Genomic DNA, 25671 nt, shown 5'->3' with positions numbered 1-25671 from the left:
CGTCCAGCAATACTTGCAAAGTGTTTGACGACCGAGTAGCCCATCCACGGGCTGCGGCACGGCTCTTCCTTAATTTTCCTTCCTTCATTCTGCCATACTACACAAAATTGGATTCAGCAACTATATCCAGAGAATCCCGGGTCTGGGCACCAAATATTCGCTCCACTCAAGACAACAACTCTGGGAGCGAACGAACACAGAAGACATCAAGGCAGGAACAGAAAATTCAGGATGTGAACAAACCGCCATTAACAATGCTCACCTTTTTTTTGTTAAGTCAAATACAAAATTTCCCAGATAGCTCTTGGTAAATAAGTATTAGTTATTCAAACATAAATAATCATATTTTACACTTAAATTAATATAAACAAAGAATGAAAAAATAAAATCATTTACAAACAAATTAATCAAATAGGAGGTTTACTCATATCCAACAAGTGGCAAGATATGGGAGGAGCCGTTACAAAGCTCTCCTCCTCCGTTACAGTTATGGTTACTCGGATGATGTCATACCCATCGCCATCTTGGATGACGTAGCATCCGCCCTCCATTTCATTCCTTTTAGCGTTCGGCCAATACCTCAAGATAGAGTTAGATAGGGAGGGAGTTTACTAAGGCCTTCCCAAGAAAGGAGGACGGGTCCATCAGGACACCATGGCTATCTCGCCCAAAGATAGATTTTTCGCTTCGCTCAAAATCCGTTTTTTGGGCTCAGGCCGTCTCATTCTGACGGAATTTTACCAGAGCATTAATGTATCGTGGATTTCCCAGTTGTGCCTTCAACTTCCAGACAATATTTCCTTGGTCTCTAGGACCTAAGAGGCCTACGACAACACCGTTATAGTCGTCTCCGCTTAACATATATAATGTTAGTGCTTCCTGCCCCCTACAGGGAAGAGTCGAACCAGACTCGGGAAAAGTCTCGAAGTTGCATGTTACACTGAACCGTCCCAGCTGTCTAAGGAGACATGCAGGCCTCATTGCATGTCTGTAGCCTGAGTTTGTATCAAGTGGTAGAACAAGTTGCATTTCAATGGAAAGGTTTGTGTAAGCGTAGGAACAAAGATATCATTATTGTTCAATACATCATGCAGAAGAAGGGTTGAAAAATACTCTCACAGTTTCTTTATTAAAATGTTTTAGGGCAAAAGAAGACACATAAAAGCATTTTACGTTTATTTGAATAAATAAATGAGGAGAGCATACATGTGAAAATATAAATTGTTCCGTAACTGACATACAAATCATGCTATTTAATAAGGGTATTACTTTCGGCGTAGCTGAAATGACGAGCCATTAGCATTTCAAGGAGGGTTTACTACCCCATCGCTAATTAGCGGGGGTAGGGGAGGGTAGCTTGCTATCCCCCCACCTCACACACACCTGTGCTTGAGCTCACTTTGCTCTCGGCTCAGATGGTAGACGGACGTGTCCTCTCTCATCCTCGCCTCTCTCTTGGCAGCCATTAATGCTTTTTTGCTTTTTCTTTGACAGGTTTGAGTGTGAAGTTGGCCTCTGCGATTATGCGCACCTGTCCTGGATTACCCGACCGCCCCTGCGGAACATTCATGTCGGCGGTCGAGACTGACCCTCACACCCTTTGCCCTTACTGTAGAGACCAACGGCGTGATAGTGGTAATAAGTGGGGTGAGTGTAGGGAGTGGTCTACCTCCCAGTGGGAGAGGTTTTCTTGGCGACGTAAGAAGTCCAGGCGGGATATTTCTCCTTCGAAGGTTTCTTTGAAAGGAGAAAATCCCAAGGACACTTCTTCCGTTGCCCAAACCTCCTCCGAAGCTCCCACTCGATCGGTCTCTTTCAAGAGACCGTCGAGTGGCAGCGTAGACCATGGTTCTGTTTGCCAAACTCGGTGTTCGAGAGATGGCGTTGCCTCCCCTAGCGAGGCAGCTCCACCTCTCCCCCCGGGGGAGGATGTTTCACTAACTAATTTATTTCAGCTTTGGTCTTCCTTGGGGCTCGAGGGTTCGCCCTCCAAGGAATCTCTACTTGACATCATCCGATTGGGTGGTGCTGTTAAGCAATCGCCGACATTGGCAGAGGTTAATCCTCTGTCTATTGTCGACGTTGTGGTGTCAGAGGTATCCAATGCGGTATCTCCTAATACCTCTGCCCCTTCACATCCCGCAGTAGCTGAAGGCTTAGTTTCTCCCGTTCCTGCTCCTGCCGGTGATTCTTCCCCTCGGGGAGTTCACTTACAGAGACTCCTCTTCGGAGGACTGCAGAAGATCAGCTTGCTGATCCAACGGCTCCCAGAGGGTGCATCCATCGCAAGGCTTGCCTTCCTCTTCGCCGGATAGGCCTTCTTTCACCTTTTAAAATGGTGAGGAGGCGCCTCTTCGGTTTGTCATCATCGTTGCCAGCGCCCACGTACATCCATCTCCCCTGCGCGCCCACGATCTTCGGAGCTGTAGGGAAGTCAAGGACTTCGCCTACACACCAGCGCTCGCCAACGCGACGCCTGCTGTCTCCAGCGCACCATCCCTTGCAATCGCGTGCGTTCACTTGCTCGCGCCCACAAGGATACGCACATGCGCCCTGCACATCCGCGACCATCCTCTTCAGCAGCTATGCGCCGCCATCCTGACGCTCGCCCGCAAGATGCGTGCCGAGGCACACAGGTTCCAACTGCGCGCCCGCGGGCAAGATATATCTCTCCTGCAGGCGCCCTACTACATCTTCTGGGGCGCAAGGACTCTCGCTCGCACGCCCATGGGTCCAACATCCTGATCCTGCGCGTTTACGCGTGCGAGAACATTCACATGCTCGCACACAATCAGCCTCCTGTGCACTCTCCTGTGGTCTCATAGTCTCTCGCTTGCGCTCCTACTCGCCATCACTCGCCTGCGCGCCCTCGCAATCGCCCGTGCGCATCAGCAGTCCCCCGCGCGCACCCCATCGGTCTCCTAAGCTCGCAACTCCGGGTATTGCCCATCGCGAGTGCGCCAACACGCTCCCCAGCGCGAGCGCCAATACCCTCCTGCGCGCGAGGCAGCAGGACAACGCACTGCAAGTTCGCCATCGTCACATTCCCCTCCCTGCAAGCGCAGAACAGCGCGCACGGCGGTGGAAGGGAAGCATCCAGAAAGGTTCAGGAACCCTTTTTCTTCTTTTCAGACGAACCCCCCAAAGGAAACTACAGTTAAACTGCCATGGTTCAGGGCACTAATCAGAGCGGTTAAACAGGCTTTCAAACCTGTTCTCTCTGAGTTAGGCCACAGATCCTTGGCTGCGTCTACCCCTCTGAAGAGAAAAGAGGAGTTTTGGACGCGGTGACTTTTCCAAGAGCTAAGCTATCTCCTCGTAAGCTCTCGAGGCAGGTTCCCTCCCCCCCCCAGACTTTCTCTCCCTGTCGTATGAGGATTTCCCGTCGTCAGGGGAGTCAGATGAGGTGAGACATTCCCCCATCGCACCAATGAGGGAACCCCACCTCGCGTTGAAAAGTCTTCCCGGGTAGGGGCGGAGAAGAACTTTCCTCTGTCTTTGTTTGAGTCCTGTATCCTTCCCAGGAATGAGTCGAAGGACTCGAAGACAGTGCCAAAATCCTCGACAAACTTAGGATGGAGCCAGCTAGTCCGCGATTCTCCCCAAGTAGAGCCTTTGGGGACAGGAGACTTCGCTGCAAGTCCGACATCCGGAGGAGAACTACAAGAGTCGGAACATGCATTTTGGTAGGTTCTGACTCTTATGAGGACTCTCAATGGGTTTGCCGACCCAGAGATTCCCCCTCAAGAGGGCAAAGACACGGTCTTGGACCGAGTATTTGGAACTCAAAAACATTCTAAGGCCAGTGCGGCTCTGCCCTGGTCTCAGGGGGTTAAGAGTACCAGGGACAAGATCGCTCTCCAGCTCTCTGAGTTAGCCTCCTCCAACCACTCCAGAGCCGGCAACAAGCTTCTCCCTCCTCCTTGCGTACAGCATATGAGGTACTTCGAGATCTTGGAGGAGCCTTGTTTAGCCCTTCCTCTTCACAATTCTTTGCAAGAGCTTTCCCTCTTGAGAGACTCTCCAACCGGCAGGTCTCATTCTCGGCAACAACTGAGATCCTTTACCAGCAGAAGGTTGCGAAGTGTGCTATGCAAGCCACTTCGTGGCTGGATATCTGGTTAGGGACCTTAGGTATCCTGATACGCTCTGAGGATTTCTCCAAAGAACGTACCAGGAAAGCTATCGAGTTTCTGGCCCACCAAGTCTCGAACTTGTGGGCGAACACCGTCCTGAAATGTCGGGATGCGGTGGCTGAGAGGTTCCATCAGAAGTCTCTAGCACCGAGATAAATAGGCTCAGGCATTCTTCCTTGGAAGGAACAAATCTGTTTGAGCCTAAAGATGTGGAACATGCTGCTGAGAGGTGGAGGAAGTCTCACGAAGACTCCCTCCTGCATAGAGCTTTGACATCCAAGCCCTATTAGCCTCCAGCACCCCAGCAGTCCCATCCTACCAACACTACGAAACCGACAACAGCAGCGAAGACAGTGGTGTCTAAGCCCTATCCTGTCAAGGACAGGAAAGGCAAAAAGTCCTCCAGGGGAGGTAAAAATCCTAGAGGGAGCAGCCGAGGCCGTAAGCGCTAGGATTGGCAGTCCCCCTGCATGTCCACCAGTGGGGGGATGCCTACAAAGTTGCGAAGACAGGTGGCAGCAACTCGGGGCTAATTCCTGGACGATTTCCGTAATCAGTCAGGGATATCGAGTCCCGTTCACAACATCTCTACCTCCCCTGAAGACTAATCCAGTGTCATTGAGCCCCTTGTCATGGGATCAGCAAGGGGGCAAGCCCTTCGGGCAGAAGTCCAGATCCTGTTGAAGAAGGGTGATCTCCAAGAGGTACTCGACGGGTCCCCAGGCTTCTTCAGTCGACTCTTTCTTGTAAAGAAGGCGTCTGGAGGCTGGAGACCAGTCATCAACCTCTCGGCTCTGAACAAGTTTGTCAAACAAACTCCGTTCAGTATGGAGACCGCAGACACGGTCAGACTAGCAGTGAGACCGCAAGACTTCATGTGTACACTGGATCTGAAGGACGCGTACTTCCAGATCCGAGTCTATCCGTCTTCAAGGAAGTACAGTGAACCCTCGTTTATCGCGGTAGATAGGTTCCAGACGCGGGCGCGATAGGTGAAAATCCGCGAAGTAGTGACATCATATTTACCTATTTATTTAACATGTATATTCGAACTTTTAAAACCTTCCCTTGTACGTAGTACTGTTAACAAACCACCCTTTAATGTACAGAACACTTAATGCATGTACTACAGCACCCTAAACTAAAACAGGCACAAATATTAAAGGCGATTTTATATCATGCGTTTCCTAAACACCTAAAAAGCACGATAAAAAATGGCAACCAATGTTTTGTTTACGTTCATCTCTGATCATAATGAAGAAACAAACTCATTTAGTGTACACATATATGTATAGGTTAGTTTTTGCATCGATTATATTGATTATACAGTACTGTATGTTGATTTTTTTATTACCAATGTTTTAGTTTACGTATTTTTCTTAGGACTTCCAAATGAAATCTTTTTCTTTATGACGCCGCCTGAAACGACAGCGTGTACGCTCAGTAAACAACCACGCTCAGAACAAACAAGGCATTTAACGCGCATGATGATAGTGATAAATAATGATACAGTACATACAGTATTTACAGTAAAAGCATTTACAAAATATGTTACCTTACAAATATAAATTATACAGTATTGTACGTAGCAAAGCAGGAAAACAATTTACAAGAGAGAGAGAGAGAGAGAGAGAGAGAGAGAGAGAGAGAGAGAGAGAGAGAGAGAGAGAGAGAGAGAGAGATTGTTTTACGTACGTAAATGTAAATTTTAAACAAAAAAAATATGATAGGTTACAACATGTAGACTTTTAAAACCTTCCCTTTAACTTAATGCATACAGTACGTACATTACTAAACTATAAAACAGGCAGTAAGAATATTAAAGTAAAAAATAAAGATTGTTACTGTACTCACCACGAAAGAAGTTGAAGAAAAACTTGAATGGTGATGGCGATGAATTTGCTGCACAGTAGAAATGATGATGATGAAGCTGATGATGTGTTCTACTGTGCAGTCAATGATAGTATTTTACGTCTCTTCAGACGGAGGTGTCTTTTCCTGGGACACCTCTTCAACTTCTTCCTGGGAAACTTCTTCAATTTCTTCCGAAGGCGTACTAGCAGGAGGAACTGGCTCTTTTTTGCGAGGCTGGAAGAACATTGTGATCGGAAGTTGTTGCCGCTGCTTCTTTTTTCGATCCAAGAGCATCCTGTAGGGAGTCATGATGTCATCGACCTTGTTGGAGAATTGCATCGAGCGAACCATATCCTCGTCCCACTCTTGTAACATTTCTTTCGCCTCCTTGATATGGTTGCAGAACTTGGCAAGCCGTTCTAATGTTAAGCCCGTTTCTTCGACATTTTCTTGGGTCTCTTCCTGGGTATCACTCTCTTCCTCACTTGCCGATTTCGTCAGGTCTTCGAGGTCTGCGTCAGTTAGGGGCTGGGAATGGCAGTCCAACAACTCGTCGACGTCTTCAGTCGTCATGTCGCCAAACCCGTCACCTCCAATTATGGCAGCCAACTGCACAGATTTCCGTATTGCAGAGTGTTGGATTTCCGACGGAGTAAATCCCTTGTCGTCGTAAACAATATCGGGCCACAACTTCTTCCAGCTCGCATTCACGGTTGCAGGTTTCATCTCTTGAAGTGCCTTCTGAATATTCTGCAGGCACGTGGCTATGGTGTACTGCCGCCAGTACGCCTTCAAGTTGAAATCTTCATCCTCGTCATCTTGGGCAGCATCCACACACGCAACGAGGTCCGCCAAGGTATTCTTCGTGTAGAGGGCCTTGAACGCCCTGATAACCCCCTGGTCCATCGGTTGAATTAATGACGTGGTGTTGGGTGGCAGGAACTCAACCTGAATGCCCTCATGCGACAGGTCAGTTGCGTGTCCACCAGCGTTATCCATAAGGAGAAGGATCTTGAATGGCAAGCCCTTCTCTACGAGATATTTGCTGACTTGCGGGATAAAACACTGGTGGAACCAGTTGGAGGTCAGCATCTTCGTAATCCATGCTTTTTGATTATGCATCCAGTACACGGGAAGGAGATTCTTATTTTTATTTTTCAAAGCGCGAGGATTTTTCGACTTATAAATAAGCCCCGGCTTTAACAAAAATCCAGCAGCATTGCCACACATCACGAGGGTAACGCGATCCTTGAATGCCTTAAAGCCAGAGGCTTTGGCTTCCTCTTTGAACAGGAAAGTTCGCGACGGCATTCTCTTCCAAAACAAGCCAGTCTCATCCATATTAAAGACTTGTTCCGGCTTGTATCCACCTTCGGCGATAATATTCTTGAACGTCTGGTTCACGTAAGTTTCAGCAGCGGCAGTGTCAGCGGAAGCAGACTCCCCATGCAGGGAAACGCTTTTCAGGGCGAAGCGTTTCTGAAACTTCGCGAACCATCCTTTGCTTGCGGAAAAACGTTTCTGAGGCTGGGAATCAGTGGATGTCCCTGGTTGAGGATCATCTGCATCATCATCATCTTCAGCATGGTTGCCGTCGCCGTCTTTAGGTTCCTTTGCAGCAAAATTCTCATATAAACTCAAAGCCTTTGTTCGGATGGTGTTCGTATCCAACGCTATGTTCTTCTTCCGGCAGTCGGCAATCCACACAGCTAAAGCACCTTCCATGCGTACGATCGTTTTATTACGCGTTGTAACTACTCGCTTCGCTGATCTGCTAAAGGTGATTGCAGCCGTCTTTCTAATGTTCGCCTCGTCCTTTTTGATATAGCGAACGGTGGATTCGTTGATGCCAAAATGGCGGCTGGCGGCCGCGTAACTTCTACCATCTTTTAACATGTCGAGAAGCGTAACCTTCTCAGCTATCGTCATCATCCTTCGGTGGCGTTTAGGCTCACTACCAGCCTTAAGAGAAGCAGAACGCTTGGGAGCCTTTACAGTAGGATTTACGTACAGTACTGTAACAAAAAGTTCAACTTAAAAAGGTCGCACACAGCACAGATTAAACTTCACAAACTTAAGAACGTCTACTCAGCGATACGCGGTAAGAGAAAGTGAACGATCCAGCCCCGCGAGAACTTTGATGCTGCGGGTAGAAGATGCGGGCAAAACACCAATCACAGGCTAGATAACAAAACTTGAGTTCTGATTCGTCATCTATCAGCGCTTGAACCAATCACAACCCGTCTTACAGTACTATGATGCGTTGGTTACTCATAGAAGATGCCCCGCGCATACTGAACGTACGTAGATTAAGTACAATACCGTAATAATAATAAATAATGATAATAATACTGTACAGTAATAATAATAATAATAATGATAATAATAATAACAATAATAATTTTATTAACAACAACAATAATAATAATAATAACAATAATAATAAAAATTTACGTACGCTATTTTACGCCTCTCTCTCTCTCTCTCTCTCTCTCTCTCTCTCTCTCTCTCTCTCTCTCTCTCTCTCTCTCTCTCTCGTACGCTTATCCGAAATGTGATTTTTGCAACAAAGAATATTATTGGATGCGGTACTGTACTACGTACGTATACATACAAAAGATTCATGGAAAAGAAGCACATCCATTACAGTAAACACCATTCTAATATGGTATGACTGCATCTGATTTGCGTTTCATGTTCGATTTAATTTTACTACGTACTGAATTATCGTATGATCACATTCTCTTTTCGTGTTTTATTTCTTTCTGTGCTGAATTATATATCATATGTAATGCAATGAACAATCAGTAAGAGCAGATATTACTAATTACAGTATTAATGGAATTACAGGTAACAAAATATCGTATTTGGTTATCTTCAGATTTCGCGGTATTTTCGAATTTTCCAGAAAATCCGCGATATGTATATATATATGGGTTATGGAAAAACCCCGCGAAGTGGTGAATCCGCGATTGTCGAACCGCGAAGTAGCGAGGGTTCACTGTACTTAAGATTCAGCCTAGACAACAATGAGTACCAGTTCAAGGTGCTGTGTATCGGTCTCTATACAGCACCACAGGTTTTCACCAAAGTGTTCACCCTAATATCTTTTTGGGCACACAGGATCGGCATCCGTCTCGTTCGTTATCTGGATGACTGGCTGATCCTAGCAGACTCGGTGTCATCCCTTCTTCGACACCGAGACAAACTTCTGGGACTTTGCTAGGATCTGGGGATCATGGTAAATCTCGAGAAGTCCTCTATACTTCCCACTCAAAGACTGGTATACCTAGGCATGATTATAGACAGCCTTCCCATTAGACGACAGGATAGCAAGGCTGAGGAAGGTCGCAAGCCCTTTTCTCAGACGAGAAGAACTTCCAGCCCAATCGTGGTTATGTCTCCTCGGTCACCTCTCATCTTTGGCTCGTCTAGTTCCCAACAGTCGCCTCAGGATGAAATCTCTCCAATGGAGACTCAAGTCCCTGGGGAATCAAGGCTACGATTCCCTGGACGTCATGATCCCTATGGGATCTGCGGAACGGACGGACCTCCAGTGGTGAGTGACAGACGAGAACCTACAAAGAGAAGTGGATCTTCTCATCGTCCCCCTGGATTTGATGCTGTATTCGTACGCCTCAAAGAAAGGGTGGGGGGCCCGCTTACTGCACCACACGACCTCAGGCCTGTGGTGAGAATCGGAAAAGTGCCTCCATATAAATCTTCTAGAGATGCAGGCCGTCTTTTTGGCCCTTCAACAGTTCCAACAATACCTGGCGGGTCACTCTGTGGTGGTTATGAGCGACAACACCACAGTAGTGGCTTACATCAACAAACAAGGAGGTACCTTTTCGAAGTAGCTATCCCATCTTGCAGTAGAGATACTGAGATGGACCGAAGTCCAATCGATTCCACTATCAGTACGTTTCATTCCCGGCACGAGGAATATTCTCGCCGCGATCTGAGCTGAGCGTCTCAGATAGTGAGTACCGAGAAGTCTTTGGATCATGTAGTAGCCAAGAAAGTCCTGAATTTGTGGGATTCCCCGACTGTGGATCTGTTCTCAACAGCTCTGAACTTCAAGCTTCCGCCGTACTGCTCCTCAGTCCCGGATTCCAAGGCGCTCTGGAAAGATGCCTTCCAACAACGGTGGGACAACATCGACATTTATGCCTTTCCCCCATTCTATCTGATGAGGGTGCTCAATGAGACCAAAATATCGGTCAATCTTTCAATGACCCTCATAGCTCTAGGATCATGGTAAATCTTGAGAAGTCCTCTCTACTTACCACTCAAAGACTGGTATACCTAGGCATGATTATAGACACCAATCTCCACAAAGCCTTCCCCTCAGACGACAGGATAGCAAGGCTGAGGAAGGTCGCAAGCCCTTTTTTCAGACGAGAAGAACTTCCAGCCCAATCGTTGTTACGTCTCCTCGGTCACCTCTCATCTTTGGCTCGTCTAGTTCTCAACAGTCGCCTCAGAATGAAATCCCTCCAATGGCGACTCAAGTCCCTGGGGAATCAAGGCTACGATTCCCTGGACGTCATGATCCCTATGGGATCTGCGGAACGGACGGACCTCCAGTGGTGAGTGACAGACGAGAACCTACAAAGAGGAGTGGATCTTCTCATCCTCCCGCCGGATTTGATGCTGTATTCGTACGCCTCAAAGAAAGGGTGGGGTGCCCGCTTACTGCACCACACGACCTCAGGCCTGTGGTGAGAATCGGAAAAGTGCCTCCATATAAATCTTCTAGAGATGCAGGCCGTCTTTTTGGCCCTTCAACATTTCCAACAATACCTGGCGGGTTACTCTGTGGTGGTGATGAGCGACAACACCACAGTAGTGGCTTACATCAACAAACAAGGAGGTACCTTTTCAAAGCAGCTATCCCATCTTGCAGTAGAGATACTGAGATGGACCGAAGTCCACTTGATTCCACTATCAGCACGTTTCATTCCCGGCAAGAGGAATATGCTCGCCGACAATCTGAGCAGAGCGTCTCAGATAGTGAGTACTAAGAGGTCTTTGGATCATGTAGTAGCCAAGAAAGTCCTGAATTTGTGGGATTCCCCAACTGTGGATCTGTTCCCAACAGCTCTGAACTTCAAGCTTCCGCTGTACTGCTCCTCAGTTCCGGATACCAAGGCGCTCTGGCAAGATGCCTTCCAACAACGGTGGGACAACATCGACATTAATGCCTTTCCCCCGTTCTGTCTGATGAGGGTGCTCAATGAGACCAAAATATCGGTCAATCTTTCAATGACCCTCATAGCTCTGGGGATCATGGTAAATCTTGAGAAGTCCTCTCTACTTACCACTCAAAGACTGGTATACCTAGGCATGATTATAGACACCAATCTACACAAAGCCTTCCCCTCAGACGACAGGATAGCAAGGCTGAGGAAGGTCGCAAGCCCATTTCTCAGACGAAAAGAACTTCCAGCCCAATCGTTGTTACGTCTCCTCGGTCACCTCTCATCTTTGGCTCGTCTAGTTCCCAACAGTTGCCTCAGGATGAGATTCCTCAAATGGCGACTCAAGTCCCAGGGGAATCAAGGCTACGATTCCCTGGACGTCATGATCACTATCGGATCTGCGGAACGGACGGACCTCCAGTGGTGCGTGACATACGAGAACCTACAAAGAGGAGTGGATCTTCTCATCCTCCCCCCCGTATTTGATGCTGTTTTCGTATGCCTCAAAGAAAGGGTGGGGGGCCAACATACTGCACCACACAACCTCAGGCCTGTGGTGGGGATCAGAAAAATGCCTCCATATAAATCTTCTAGAGATGCAGGCCGTCTTTTTGGCCCTTCAAAAGTTCCAACAATACCTGGCGGGTCACTCTGGTGGTGGTGATGAGCGACAACACCACATTAGTGGCTTACATCAATAAACAAGGAGGTACCTTTTCGAAGCAGCCATCCCATCTTGCAGTAGAGATACTGAGATGGACCGAAGTCCACTCGATTCCACTATCAGCACGTTTCATTCCCGGCAAGAGGAATATGCTCGCCGACAATGTGAGCAGAGCGTCTCAGATAGTGAGTACCGAGTGGTCTTTGGATCATGTAGTATCCAAGAAAGTCCTGAATTTGTGGGATTCCCCAACTGTGGATCTGTTCGCAACAGCTCTGAACTTCAAGCTTCCGCTGTACTGCTCCTCAGTCCCGGATCCCAAGGCGCTCTGGCAAGATGCCTTCCAACAACGGTTTTGTCTGATGAGGGTGCTCAATAAGACCAAAATATCGGTCAATCTTTCAATGACCCTCATAGCTCTGGGGATCATGGTAAATCTTGAGAAGTCCTCTCTACTTACTACTCAAAGACTGGTATACCTAGGCATGATTATAGACACCAATCTCCACAAAGCCTTCCCCTTAGACGACAGGATAGCAAGGCTGAGGAAGGTCGCAAGCCCTTTTTTCAGACGAGAAGAACTTCCAGCCCAATCGTTGTTACGTATCCTCGGTCACCTCTCATCTTAGGCTCGTCTAGTTCCTAACAGTCGCCTCAGGATGAAATCCCTCCAATGGCGACTCAAGTCCCGGGGGAATCAAGGCTACGATTCCCTGGACGTCATGATCCCATGGGATCTGCGGAACGGACGGACCTCCAGTGGTGAGTGACAGACGAGAACCTACAAAAAGGAGTGGATCTTCTCATCTCTCCCCGTATATGATGCTGTATTCGTACGCCTCAAAGAAAGGGTGGGGGCCCGCATACTGCACCACACGACCTCAGGCCTGTGGTGAGAATCGGAAAAGTGCCTCCATATAAATCTTCTGATGCAGGCCGTCTTTTTAGCCCTTCATCAGTTCCAACAATACCTGGCGGGTCACTCTGTGGTGGTGATGAGCGACAACACCACAGTAGTGGCTTACATCAACAAACAAGGAGGTACCTTTTCGAAGCAGCTATCCCATCTTGCAGTAGAGATACTGAGATGGACTGAAGTCCACTCGATTCCACTATCAGCACGTTTCATTCCCGGCGAGAGGAATATGCTCGCCGACAATCTGAGCAGAGCGTCTCAGATAGTGAGTACCGAGTGGTCTTTGGATCATGTAGTAGCCAAGAAAGTCCGGAATTTGTGGGATTCCCCAACTGTGGATCTGTTCGCAATAGCTCTGAACTTCAACCTTCCGCTGTACTGCTCCTCGGTCCCGGATCCCAAGGCACTCTGGCTAGATGCCTTCCAACAACGTCGAATACAGCATCAAATCCAGGGGGAAGACGAGAAGATCCACTCCTCTTCGTAGGTTCTCGTCTGTCACTCACCACTGGAGGTCCGTCCGTTCCGCAGATCCCATAGGGATCATGGTTGGGGGAATCGTAGCCTTGATTCCTGTGGGACTTGAGTCGCCATTGGAGGAATCTCATCCTGAGGCGACTGTTGGGAACTAGACAAGCCAAAGAATAGAGGTGACCGAGGAGACGCAACCACGATTGGGCTGAAAGTTTTTCTCGTCTGAGAAAAGGGCTTGCGACCTTCCTCAGCCTTGCTATCCTGTCCTCTAATGGGAAGGCTTTGTAGAGATAGGTGTCTATAATCATACCTAGGTATACTAGTCTTTGTGAAGTAAGTAGAGGACTTCTCGAAATTTACCATGATCCCCAGAGCTATGAGGGTCATTGAAAGATTGACTGATATTTTGGTCTCATTGAGCACCCTCATCAGACAGAACGGGGGAAAGGCGTAAATGTCGATGTTGTCCCACCGTTGTTGGAAGGCATCTTGCCAGAGCTCCTAGGGATCCGGGACTGAAGAGCAGTACAGCGGAAGCTTGAAGTTCAGAGCTGTTGCGAACAGATCCACAGTCAGGGAATCCCACAAATTCAGGACTTTATTGGCTACTACATGATCCAAAGACCACTCGGTACTCACTATCTGAGACGCTCTGCTCAGATTGTCGGCGAGCATATTCCTCTTGCCGGGAATGAAACGTGCTGATAGTGGAATCGAGTGGACTTCGGTCCATCTCAGTATCTCTACTGCAAGATGGGATAGCTGCTTCAAAAAGGTACCTCCTTGTTTGTTGATGTAAGCCACTACTGTGGTCTTGTCGCTCATCACCACCACAGAGTGACATGCCAGGTATTGTTGGAACTGTTGAAAGGCCAAAAAGACAGTCCTGCATCTCTAAAAGATTTATATGGAGGCACTTTTCTGATTCCCACCAGAGGCCTGGGGTCGTGTGGTGCAGTACGCGGGCCCCCCCACCCTTTCTTTGAGGCGTCCAAATACAGCATCAGATCCGGGGGGAGGATGAGAAGATCCACTCCTCTTTGTAGGTTCTCGTCTGTCACTCACTACTGGAGGTCCGTCCGTTCCGCGGATCCCATAGGGATCATGACCTCCGGGGAATCTTAGCCTTGATTCCCCAGGGACTTGAGTCGCCATTGGAGGAATCTCATCCTGAGGCGACTGTTGGGAACTAGACGAGCCAAAGATGAGAGGTGACCAGGGAGACGTAACAACGATTGGGCTGGAAGTTCTTCTCGTCTGAGAAAAGGGCTTGCGACCTTCCTCAGCCTTGCTATCCTGTCCTCTAATGGGAAGGCTTTGTAGAGATTGGTGTCTATAATCATACCTAGGTATATCAGTCTTTGAGAGTTAAGTAAAGAGGACTTCTCGAGATTTACCATGATCCCCAGAGCTATGAGGGTCATTGAAAGATTGACTGATATTTTGGTCTCATTGAGCACCCTCATCAGACAGAACGGGGGAAAGGCGTACACGTCGTTGTTGTCCCACCGTTGTTGGAAGGCATCTTGCCAGAGCGCCTAGGGATCCGGGACTGAGAAGCAGTACAGCGGAAGCTTGAAGTTCAGAGCTGTTGCGAACAGATCCACAGTCGGGGAATCCCACAAATTTAGGACTTTTTTGGCTACTACAGTACATGATCCAAAGACCACTCGGTACTCACTATCTGAGACGCTCTGCTCAGATTGTCGGCGAGCATATTCCTCTTGCCGGGAATGAAACGTGCTGATAGTGGAATCGAGTGGACTTCAGTCCATCTCAGTATCTCTACTGCAAGATGGGATAGCTGCTTTGAAAAGGTTCCTCATTGTTTGTTGATGTAAGCCACTACTGTGGTCTTGTCGCTCATCACCACCACAGATTGACCTCCCAGGCATTGTTGGAACTGTTGAAGGGCCAAAAAGACGGCCTGCATCTCTAGAAGATTTATTTGGAGGCACTTTTCTGATTCTTGCCACAGGCCTGAGGTCGTGTGGTGCAGTATGCGGGTTCCCCCCCCCCTTTCTTTTAGGCGTACGAAAACAGCATCAAATCCGGGGGGAGGATGAGAAGATCCACTCCTCTTTGTAGGTTCTCGTCTGTCACTCACCACTGGAGGTCCGTCCGTTCCGCAGATCCCATAGGGATCATGACGTCCAGGGAATCGTAGCCTTGATTCCCCAGGGACTTTAGTCGCCATTGGAGGGATTTCATCCTGAGGTGACTGTTGGGAACTAGACGAGCCAAAGATGAGAGGTGACCGAGGAGACGTAACAACGATTGGGCTGAAAGTTCTTCTCGTCTGAGAAAAGGGCTTGCGACCTTCCTCAGCCTTGCTATCCTGTCGTCTGAGGGGAAGGCTTTGTGGAGATTGGTGTCTATAATCATGCCTAGGTATACCAGTCTTTGAGTGGTAAGTAGAGAGGACTTCTCAAGATTTACCATGATCCTAGAGCTATGAGGGTCATTGAAAGATTGACCGATATTTTGGTCTCATTGAGCACCCTCATCAGACAGAATGGGGGAAAGGCATAAATGTCGATATTGTCCCACCGTTGTTGGAAGGCATCTTTCCAGAGTGCCTTGGGATGCGGGACTGAGGAGCAGTACGGCGGAAGCTTGAAGTTCAGAGCTATTGCGAACAGATCCACAGTCGGGGAATCCCACAAATTCAGGAATTTCTTGGCTACTACATGATCCAAAGACCACTCGGTACTCACTATCTGAGACGCACTATCTGAGACGCTCTGCTCAGATTGTCGGCGAGCATATTCCTCTTGCCGGGAATGAAACGTGCTGATAGTGGAATCGAGTGGACTTCGGTCCAACTCAGTATCTCTACTGCAAGATGGGATAGCTGCTTCGAAAAGGTACCTCCTTGTTTGTTGATGTAAGCCACTACTGTGGTGTTGTCGCAAATCACCACCACCAGTGTGACCTGCCAGGTATTGTTGGAACTTTTGAAGGGCCAAAAAGATGGCCTGCCTCTCTAGAAGATTTATATGGAGGCACTTTTCTGATCCCCACCACAGGCCTGAGGTTGTGTGGTGCAGTACGTTGGCCCCCCACCCTTTCTTTGAGGCGTACGAAAACAGCATCAAATACGGGGGGAGGATGAGAAGATCCACTCCTCTTTGTAGGTTCTCGTCTGTCACTCACCACTGGAGGTCCGTCCGTTCCGCAGATCCGATAGTGATCATGACGTCCAGGGAATCGTAGCCTTGATTCCCCCGGGACTTGAGGCGCCATTGGAGGGATTTCATTCTGAGGCGACTGTTGAGAACTAGACGAGCCAAAGATAAGAGGTGACCGAGGAGACGTAACAACGATTGGGCTGGAAGTTCTTCTCGTCTGAAAAAAGGGCTTGCGACCTTCCTCAGCCTTGCTATCCTGTCGTCTGAGGGGAAGGCTTTGTGGAGATTGGTGTCTATAATCATGCCTAGGTATACCAGTCTTTGAGTGGGAAGTAGAGAGGACTTCTCGAGATTTACCATGATCCCCAGATCCTAGCAAAGTCCCAGAAGTTTGTCTCGGTGTCGAAGAAGGGATGACACCGAGTCTGCTAGGATCAGCCAGTCATCCAGATAACGAACGAGACGGATGCCGATCCTGTGTGCCCAAAAAGATATTAGGGTGAACACTTTGGTGAAAACTGTGGTGTTGTATAGAGACCGATACACAGCACCTTGAACTGGTACTCATTGTTGTCTAGGCTGAATCTTAAGTACTTCCTTGAAGACGGATAGACTCGGATCTGGAAGTACGCGTCCTTCAGATCCAGTTTACACATGAAGTCTTGCGGTCTCACTGCTAGTCTGACCGTGTCTGCGGTCTCCATACTGAACGGAGTTTGTTTGACAAACTTGTTCAGAGCCGAGAGGTTGATGACTGGTCTCCAGCCTCCAGACGCCTTCTTTACAAGAAAGAGTCGACTGAAGAAGCCTGGGGACCCGTCGAGTACCTCTTGGAGATCACCCTTCTTCAACAGGATCTGGACTTCTGCCCGAAGGGCTTGCCCCCTTGCTGATCCCATGACAAGGGGCTCAATGACACTGGATTAGTCTTCAGGGGAGGTAGAGATGTTGTGAACGGGACTCGATATCCCTGACTGATTACGGAAATCGTCCAGGAATTAGCCCCGAGTTGCTGCCACCTGTCTTCGCAACTTTGTAGGCATCCCCCCACTGGTGGACATGCAGGGGGACTGCCAATCCTAGCGTTTACGGCCTTGGCTGCTCCCTCTAGGATTTTTACCTCCCCTGGAGGACTTTTTGCCTTTCCTGTCCTTGACAGGATAGGGCTTAGACACCACTGTCTTCGCTGCTGTTGTCGGTTTCGTAGTGTTGGTAGGATGGGACTGCTGGGGTGTTGGAGGCTAATAGGGGTTGGATGTCAAAGCTCTATGCAGGAGGGAGTCTTCGTGAGACTTCCTCCACCTCTCAGCAGCATGTTCCACATCTTTAGGCTCAAACAGATTTGTTCCTTCCAAGGAAGAATGCCTGAGCCTATTTATCTCGGTGCTAGAGACTTCTGATGGAACCTCTCAGCCACCGCATCCCGACATTTCAGGATGGTGTTCGCCCACAAGTTCGAGACTTGGTGGGCCAGAAACTCGATAGCTTTCCTGGTATATTCTTTGGAGAAATCCTCAGAGCGTATCAGGATACCTAAGGTCCCTAACCAGATATCCAACCACGAAGTGGCTTGCATAGCACACTTCGCAACCTTCTGCTGGTAAAGGATCTCAGTTGTTGCCGAGAATGAGACCTGCCGGTTGGAGAGTCTCTCAAGAGGGTAAGCTCTTGCAAAGAATTGTGAAGAGGAAGGGCTAAACAAGGCTCCTCCAAGATCTCGAAGTACCTCCTATGCTGTACGCAAGGAGGAGGGAGAAGCTTGTTGCCGGCTCTGGAGTGGTTGGAGGAGGCTAACTCAGAGAGCTGGAGAGCGATCTTGTCCCTGGTACTCTTAACCCCCTGAGACCAGGGCAGAGCCGCACTGGCCTTAGAATGTTTTTGAGTTCCAAATACTCGGTCCAAGACCGTGTCTTTGCCCTCTTGAGGGGGAATCTCTGGGTCGGCAAACCCATGAGTCCTCATAAGAGTCAGAACCTACCAAAATGCATGTTCCGACTCTTGTAGTTCTCCTCCGGATGTCGGACTTGCAGCGAAGTCTCCTGTCCCCAAAGGCTCTACTTGGGGAGAATCGCGGACTAGCTGGCTCCATCCTAAGTTTGTCGAGGATTTTGGCACTGTCTTCGAGTCCTTCGACTCATTCCTGGGAAGGATACAGGACTCAAACAAAGACAGAGGAAAGTTCTTCTCCGCCCCTACCCGGGAAGACTTTTCAACGCGAGGTGGGGTTCCCTCATTGGTGCGATGGGGGAATGTCTCACCTCATCTGACTCCCCTGACGACGGGAAATCCTCATACGACAAGGAGGGAGAAAAAGTCTGGGGGGGGGGAGGGAACCTGCCTCGAGAGCTTACGAGGAGATAGCTTAGCTCTTGGAAAAGTCACCGCGTCCAAAACTCCTCTTTTCTCTTCAGAGGGGTAGACGCAGCCAAGGATCTGTGGCCTAACTCAGAGAGAACAGGTTTGAAAGCCTGTTTAACCGCTCTGATTAGTGCCCTGAACCATGGCAGTTTGACTGTAGTTTCCTTTGGGGGGTTCGTCTGAAAAGAAGAAAAAGGGTTCCTGAACCTTTCTGGATGCTTCCCTTCCACCGCCGTGCGCGCTGTTCTGCGCTTGCAGGGAGGGGAATGTGACGATGGCGAACTTGCAGTGCGTTGTCCTGCTGCCTCGCGCGCAGGAGGGTATTGGCGCTCGCGCTGGGGAGCGTGTTGGCACACACGCGATGGGCAATACCCGGAGTTGCGAGCTTAGGAGACTGATGGGGTGCGCGCGGGGGACTGCTGATGCGCACGGGCGATTGCGAGGGCGCGCAGGCGAGTGATGGCGGGTAGGAGCGCAAGCGAGAGACTATGAGACCACAGGAGAGTGCACAGGAGGCTGATTGTGTGCGAGGAGGTGAATGTTCTCGCGCGCGTGGGCGCGCAGGATCAGGATGTTGGACCCGTGGGCGTGCGAGCGAAAGTCCTTGCGCCCCAGAAGATGTAGTAGGGCGCGTGCAGGAGAGATATATCTTGCCCGCGGGCGTCCAGTTGGAACCTGTGTGCCTGGGCACGCATCTTGCGGGCGAGCGTCAGGATGGCGGTGCATAACTGCTGAAGAGGATGGTCGCGGATGTGCAGGGCGCATGTGCGTATCCTTGTGGGCGCGAGCAAGTGAACGCACGCGATTGCAAGGGATGGTGTGCTGGAGACAGCAGGCGTCGCGTTGGCGAGCGCTGGTGTGTAGGCGAAGTCCTTGACTTCTCTACAGCTCCGAAGATCGTGGGCGCGCAGGGGAGATGGATGTACGTGGGCGCTGGCAACGATGATGACGAACCGAAGAGGCGCCTCCTCACCGTTTTAAAAGGTGAAAGAAGGCCTATCCGGCGAAGAGGAAGGCAAACCTTGCAACGGATGCACCCTCTGGGGGCCGTTGGATCAGCAAGCTGACCTTCTGCAGTCCTCCGAAGAGGAGTCTCTGTAAGTGAACTCCCCGAGGGGAAGAATCAACGGCAGGAGCAGGAACGGGAGAAACTAAGCCTTCAGCTACTGCGGGATGTGAAGGGGCAGAGGTATTAGGAGATACCGCATTGGATACCTCTGACACCACAACGTCGACAATAGACAGAGGATTAACCTCTGCCAATGTCGGCGATTGCTTAACAGCACCACCCAATCGGATGATGTCAAGTAGAGATTCCTTGGAGGGCGAACCCTCGAGCCCCAAGGAAGACCAAAGCTGAAATAAATTAGTTAGTGAAACATCCTCCCCCGGGGGGAGAGGTGGAGCTGCCTCGCTAGGGGAGGCAACGCCATCTCTCGAACACCGAGTTTGGCAAACAGAACCATGGTCTACGCTGCCACTTGACGGTCTCTTGAAAGAGACCGATCGAGTGGGAGCTTCGGAGGAGGTTTGGGCAACGGAAGAAGTGTCCTTGGGATTTTCTCCTTTCAAAGAAACCTTCGAAGGAGAAATATCCCGCCTGGACTTCTTACGTCGCCAAGAAAACCTCTCCCACTGGGAGGTAGACCACTCCCTACACTCACCCCACTTATTACCACTATCACGCCGTTGGTCTCTACAGTAAGAGCAAAGGGTGTGAGGGTCAGTCTCGACCGCCGACATGAATGTTCCGCAGGGGCGGTCGGGTAATCCAGGACAGGTGCGCATAATCGCAGAGGCCAACTTCACACTCAAACCTGTCAAAGAAAAAGCAAAAAAGCATTAATGGCTGCCAAGAGAGAGGCGAGGATGAGAGAGGACACGTCCGTCTACCATCTGAGCCGAGAGCAAAGTGAGCTCAAGCACAGGTGTGTGTGAGGTGGGGGGATAGCAAGCTACCCTCCCCTACCCCCGCTAATTAGCGATGGGGTAGTAAACCCTCCTTGAAATGCTAATGGCTCGTCATTTCAGCTACGCCGAAAGTAATACCCTTATTAAATAGCATGATTTGTATGTCAGTTACGGAACAATTTATATTTTCACATGTATGCTCTCCTCATTTATTTATTCAAATAAACGTAAAATGCTTTTATGTGTCTTCTTTTGCCCTAAAACATTTTAATAAAGAAACTGTGAGAGTATTTTTCAACCCTTCTTCTGCATGATGTATTGAACAATAATGATATCTTTGTTCCTACGCTTACACAAACCTTTCCATTGAAATGCAACTTGTTCTACCACTTGATACAAACTCAGGCTACAGACATGCAATGAGGCCTGCATGTCTCCTTAGACAGCTGGGACGGTTCAGTGTAACATGCAACTTCGAGACTTTTCCCGAGTCTGGTTCGACTCTTCCCTGTAGGGGGCAGGAAGCACTAACATTATATATGTTAAGCGGAGACGACTATAACGGTGTTGTCGTAGGCCTCTTAGGTCCTAGAGACCAAGGAAATATTGTCTGGAAGTTGAAGGCACAACTGGGAAATCCACGATACATTAATGCTCTGGTAAAATTCCGTCAGAATGAGACGGCCTGAGCCCAAAAAACGGATTTTGAGCGAAGCGAAAAATCTATCTTTGGGCGAGATAGCCATGGTGTCCTGATGGACCCGTCCTCCTTTCTTGGGAAGGCCTTAGTAAACTCCCTCCCTATCTAACTCTATCTTGAGGTATTGGCCGAACGCTAAAAGGAATGAAATGGAGGGCGGATGCTACGTCATCCAAGATGGCGATGGGTATGACATCATCCGAGTAACCATAACTGTAACGGAGGAGGAGAGCTTTGTAACGGCTCCTCCCATATCTTGCCACTTGTTGGATATGAGTAAACCTCCTATTTGATTAATTTGTTTGTAAATTATTTTATTTTTTCATTCTTTGTTTATATTAATTTAAGTGTAAAATATGATTATTTATGTTTGAATAACTAATACTTATTTACCAAGAGCTATCTGGGAAATTTTGTATTTGACTTAACAAAAAAAAGGTGAGCATTGTTAATGGCGGTTTGTTCACATCCTGAATTTTCTGTTCCTGCCTTGATGTCTTCTGTGTTCGTTCGCTCCCAGAGTTGTTGTCTTGAGTGGAGCGAATATTTGGTGCCCAGACCCGGGATTCTCTGGATATAGTTGCTGAATCCAATTTTGTGTAGTATGGCAGAATGAAGGAAGGAAAATTAAGGAAGAGCCGTGCCGCAGCCCGTGGATGGGCTACTCGGTCGTCAAACACTTTGCAAGTATTGCTGGACGACCAGAACGTGACCAAAGTGGAGTTGCAAGACGCCGTTGACGAATTTGACAAACGTCTGGCCACTTTGGATGATGTGCAGTCAATGCTGGAATTAGAAATTTGCAATTCCAAGGACTTGAGGACATTGAGCATGCAGATAAGTTTCGGCGAGAGGTAAGAGCTCCCAGGGTACAGGCTACCCAAAGGTTAGTTGATATGGCTAAAGATGAAAGTCAGCCTAGGCTTAGTGAAAGCGGTTCTGCTTCTGTCGATTCTTCGTGCAACGTTAATGTAAGATTGCCTAAATTGGAGTTGCCCAAATTCAGTGGAGTTTTAACTGAATGGCAATCATTCTGGGATAGGTTTGTTGCCTTAGTAGATGACAGTGATATTCCTACCATAAGTAAATTTTGTTATTTACAGTCACTGTTGGAAGGAGAAGCACGAGCAGTGATTTAAGGATTATCCCAGACTAGTGTCAATTATCCTATTGCTTGCAATATATTAAAGGAGAGATTTGGTAAACCAGAACGTATTATTTTTGCTCATATTCAGCCTTTGTTAGGTGTTGCATTGCCTACTAAGATTGCTCCTGGTAGCTCCAAGCACACATTGTCCTTGTGGAAATTGCAAGATGAACTTTTAACCCATGTACGTAGCCTAGAGGCTTTAGGAGTAGATGGTAAACAGTATGGGGTATTTATGACACCTGTTATTTTATCTCGGTTACCCAGTGACATCCGCTTGGAATGGTCCAGAGAAGTTCTGGGCATGAGAGTGATCTCTCATAGTTATTGAAATTTTTACAGAGAGAAATAGAGCGCCGAGAGCGGTCAGACACCTTTAAGGATATTCATCCAGGAAAGTCAGATGATCGTTTCGTTGAATCCGAAAAGAGAGGTAAATTTGAGTTCAGCCTCGGCCCTTCAAACGTCTTCCGAAGTTGGTGCAGGCCTATATAGGAATAGGTTTCAGTGTATGTTTTGTAATAAAGGTCACAAAAGTGAAAATTGTAATGCTATTTTGAAACTCTCTGTGGCTGATTGGGAAGAGGCTATTAGGTCTGCTAAGTTGTGTTTTAGATGTTTGGGAAAGGGGCACTTTTCCAGGGGTTGCCCAGCAAAATGTGTGAAATGTAAAGGAAGGCATAATGTTTTGTGTTTTACTGGCACTAAATCTAATGCAAATGAGAGTAGTCCTAATGAACAAGCTGCAGGCACAAGTGGTTCCTCTGTTACTAATCCTACCAAAAATGTCACTCATTGTGGTGTGACTCATTGTGAATCTAACCCAAATAATAATCTTTTGTCTCAAACTTGTAATGTGTTGCAGACTGCAAAGGTAAAGGTTTGGGGTGAGAAGGGCATGTACCAAGCTATTGTACTTTTTGACACTGGATCAGACAGACCTTATGTTTCTTGTAAATTTGTGAAAAAAGTCCAACCTAGATGGGTTACGAATGAATGTATATCGTATTCATCATTTGGGGGTGGCAAAACCTCTAAAGGGAATCAATGTAATGTGTATGATTTAAATTTGATTGACATTAAAGGGGAGAGTCATTCCTTACTTGCATCTGAAATACCTGATATTTGTGCACCTTTGTTCCGCCCTAGTGTCCCTGATGTAAAAATTAAGCATTTTTCTTCTCTACAGTTAGCAGATGATTATATGAATAGTCGTCATGTTAATGTTGATATTTTAGTAGGGTTAGATGCTTATTGGAAGTTCATGTTACCTAATAAATATGTACAGTATGAAAACTTAGTTGCCCAAGAGTCTTTATTTGGATGGATTTTATCTGGTTCTTGTAATGAATCCTTTGATAAAGGAAATGTAAATTCCCAACTTTTGTGTATCAATGTTTCTGAATCTGCTTTGAATAACTTTTGGGATTTGGAATCTATGGGTATTTGTACTAAAGAGGCTGTTTCTAAAGATAGTACATTAAGTAATGTAATGAGTACATTTTCTGAAACTGTAAAATTTAATGATGATAGGTATGCGGTAGCTTTACCTTGGAAATCTGATGTTGCTAAACAAAGGCTGCAAAATAATGAAAAACTGGCCAGGAAAAAGTTAGATAATTTAAATGTCAAACTTGAAAAATGTCCTGATCTAAGGAGAAGATATGATGAGGTTTTTAAAGAATATGAGAGAGATTGTATTATTGAGGAAGTTCCTCCCTCTGAAATGGTTACATCTTATCATGTATATTATTTACCTCACCGACCTGTTGTGCGTGAGAGTAGCAATTCTACTAAAGTTAGGCCTGTGTTTGATGCCTCGGCAGTGGGTTATAATGGCATTTCCTTAAATGACTGTCTTGAATGTGGACCTTCTCTGAATCCTGATCTTGTTGGAGTATTGATAAGATTTAGAAGATGGAAGGTAGCCTTAATGGCTGATATTACTAAGGCTTTCTTGCAGATCAAGGTTCGGAGAGAGGACCAAGATGTACACAGATTCTTACGGAATTGTAATGGTACTGTACGTATTATAAGATTTGTCCGTGTTCCCTTTGGTAATAAGAGCAGCCCATTTTTATTAAATGCTACCATCAAAACTCATTTGAAAAATTATTCCCATTCTAAATTTGTAAATAAATTATATAATAACTTGTATGTAGATGATTGGTTGTCAGGTGCTGACAGTGATGCTGAAGCATGTGTCAAGTTTAATGAGGCAAACAAGATTATGGCTGAAGCTGGTATGTCATTGTCTAGGTGGAATTCAAATAGTAAAGCTTTAAGGGAGAAATTCCTTGAGATATTTGAATTATATGGGGGAGGTGAATCTGTGAAAATTCTTGGTATGCAATGGTTTTCTGAAGAAGATTGTTTTACATTTAATGAATTTATTATTGAATCTCAGTTTGAAGTGATATCTACTAAAAGGAATGTCCCATAACCTACTGCGCCCCGGCGCCCACCAGCAGTTCCTGATCTAGCGCGCCAGCACCCACCAACGCACACTCGCTCACCTGCACTCCAGCGCCCACCGGTTCCTGTCACGTTGCGCACAGGCGCTCACAGGTACCTCTAGACTCTCAGCGCCCTTCTGGAGTTAGGCGCGAGGCACCCCCATCGCGCGCAGTTCCTGATACAGCGCACACGTGCTCGCCAACGCGCTTCTACAATTCAGCGCGCAGTTCAGGAAGTGCCTAAGTTAGCGCACGGGTGCTCACAGGTACCCCTGGACTCTCCATCCAGACTGCGCAATCCTATACTCGCACCTCCAGTTGCGCGCAATGTTCCAGTTGCGCGCAAGGTGCCCCATGCAACTCAACAGCGCACACCGGTGCGCCCTATTCCGGTCGCACGCCCTGCGCGCCCATCGCAGCAGCTCACACCTACGCGCCCATATCCTGATGCGCGCCCGGCGCGCCCACGGTCTCCTCAGGTTAACATACCTGCACACACTGCTCAGCGCTCACCTGCGCGCCAATGCGCAGACCCACCCTAGCGCTATCACGAGGCTGCGCACTCGCACCCTCGCCCAGTATTTATGGATATGCGCCCACGCGCTACTGCCCACTTGCGCCCGACAGTACCGCATCAGGTTACTGCGCGCCCTCGCATACAGCCTTCACCTCCGCCTCACGATCCAGCTCCTGCGCGCCACACGCCCTCGCCATCTACTA

The 25671-nt window shown here is 48.0% G+C and overlaps 2 protein-coding genes across 3 annotated transcripts in view; one reads left to right on the top strand and one right to left on the bottom strand.

The window, feature by feature from the left end:
- LOC137640031 (activating signal cointegrator 1 complex subunit 3-like) overlaps positions 1 to 25671 on the bottom strand; it is a 410828-nt gene that overhangs the window by 352298 nt on the left and 32859 nt on the right. The window lies entirely within an intron of this gene.
- Positions 22245 to 24938, top strand: LOC137639539 (uncharacterized). The gene is made up of 4 exons (XM_068371806.1): positions 22245 to 22319; positions 22539 to 22724; positions 22838 to 22928; positions 23023 to 24938. Exons 1-4 carry the CDS (start codon positions 22245 to 22247, stop codon positions 24936 to 24938), a joined length of 2268 nt encoding a protein of 755 aa, XP_068227907.1.

The sequence above is a fragment of the Palaemon carinicauda genome, chromosome 4 (assembly GCF_036898095.1).
Source record: "Palaemon carinicauda isolate YSFRI2023 chromosome 4, ASM3689809v2, whole genome shotgun sequence".
Taxonomy (NCBI): domain Eukaryota; kingdom Metazoa; phylum Arthropoda; class Malacostraca; order Decapoda; family Palaemonidae; genus Palaemon; species Palaemon carinicauda.
Note: the sequence above shows the minus strand (reverse complement) of the source record. Positions and strands in the feature narration are given on the sequence as shown.

Excerpts from the sequence above, each read along its gene's own strand:
- LOC137639539 (XM_068371806.1), top strand. The coding sequence starts at position 22,245 with ATGGCTAAAGATGAAAGTCAGCCTAGGCTTAGTGAAAGCGGTTCTGCT. Across the intron at positions 22,725-22,837 it reads TAGATGGTAAACAGTATGGG|AGAGAAATAGAGCGCCGAGA; the intron begins GTATTTATGACA and ends AAATTTTTACAG. Across the intron at positions 22,929-23,022 it reads CGTTGAATCCGAAAAGAGAG|GTCACAAAAGTGAAAATTGT; the intron begins GTAAATTTGAGT and ends TTTGTAATAAAG.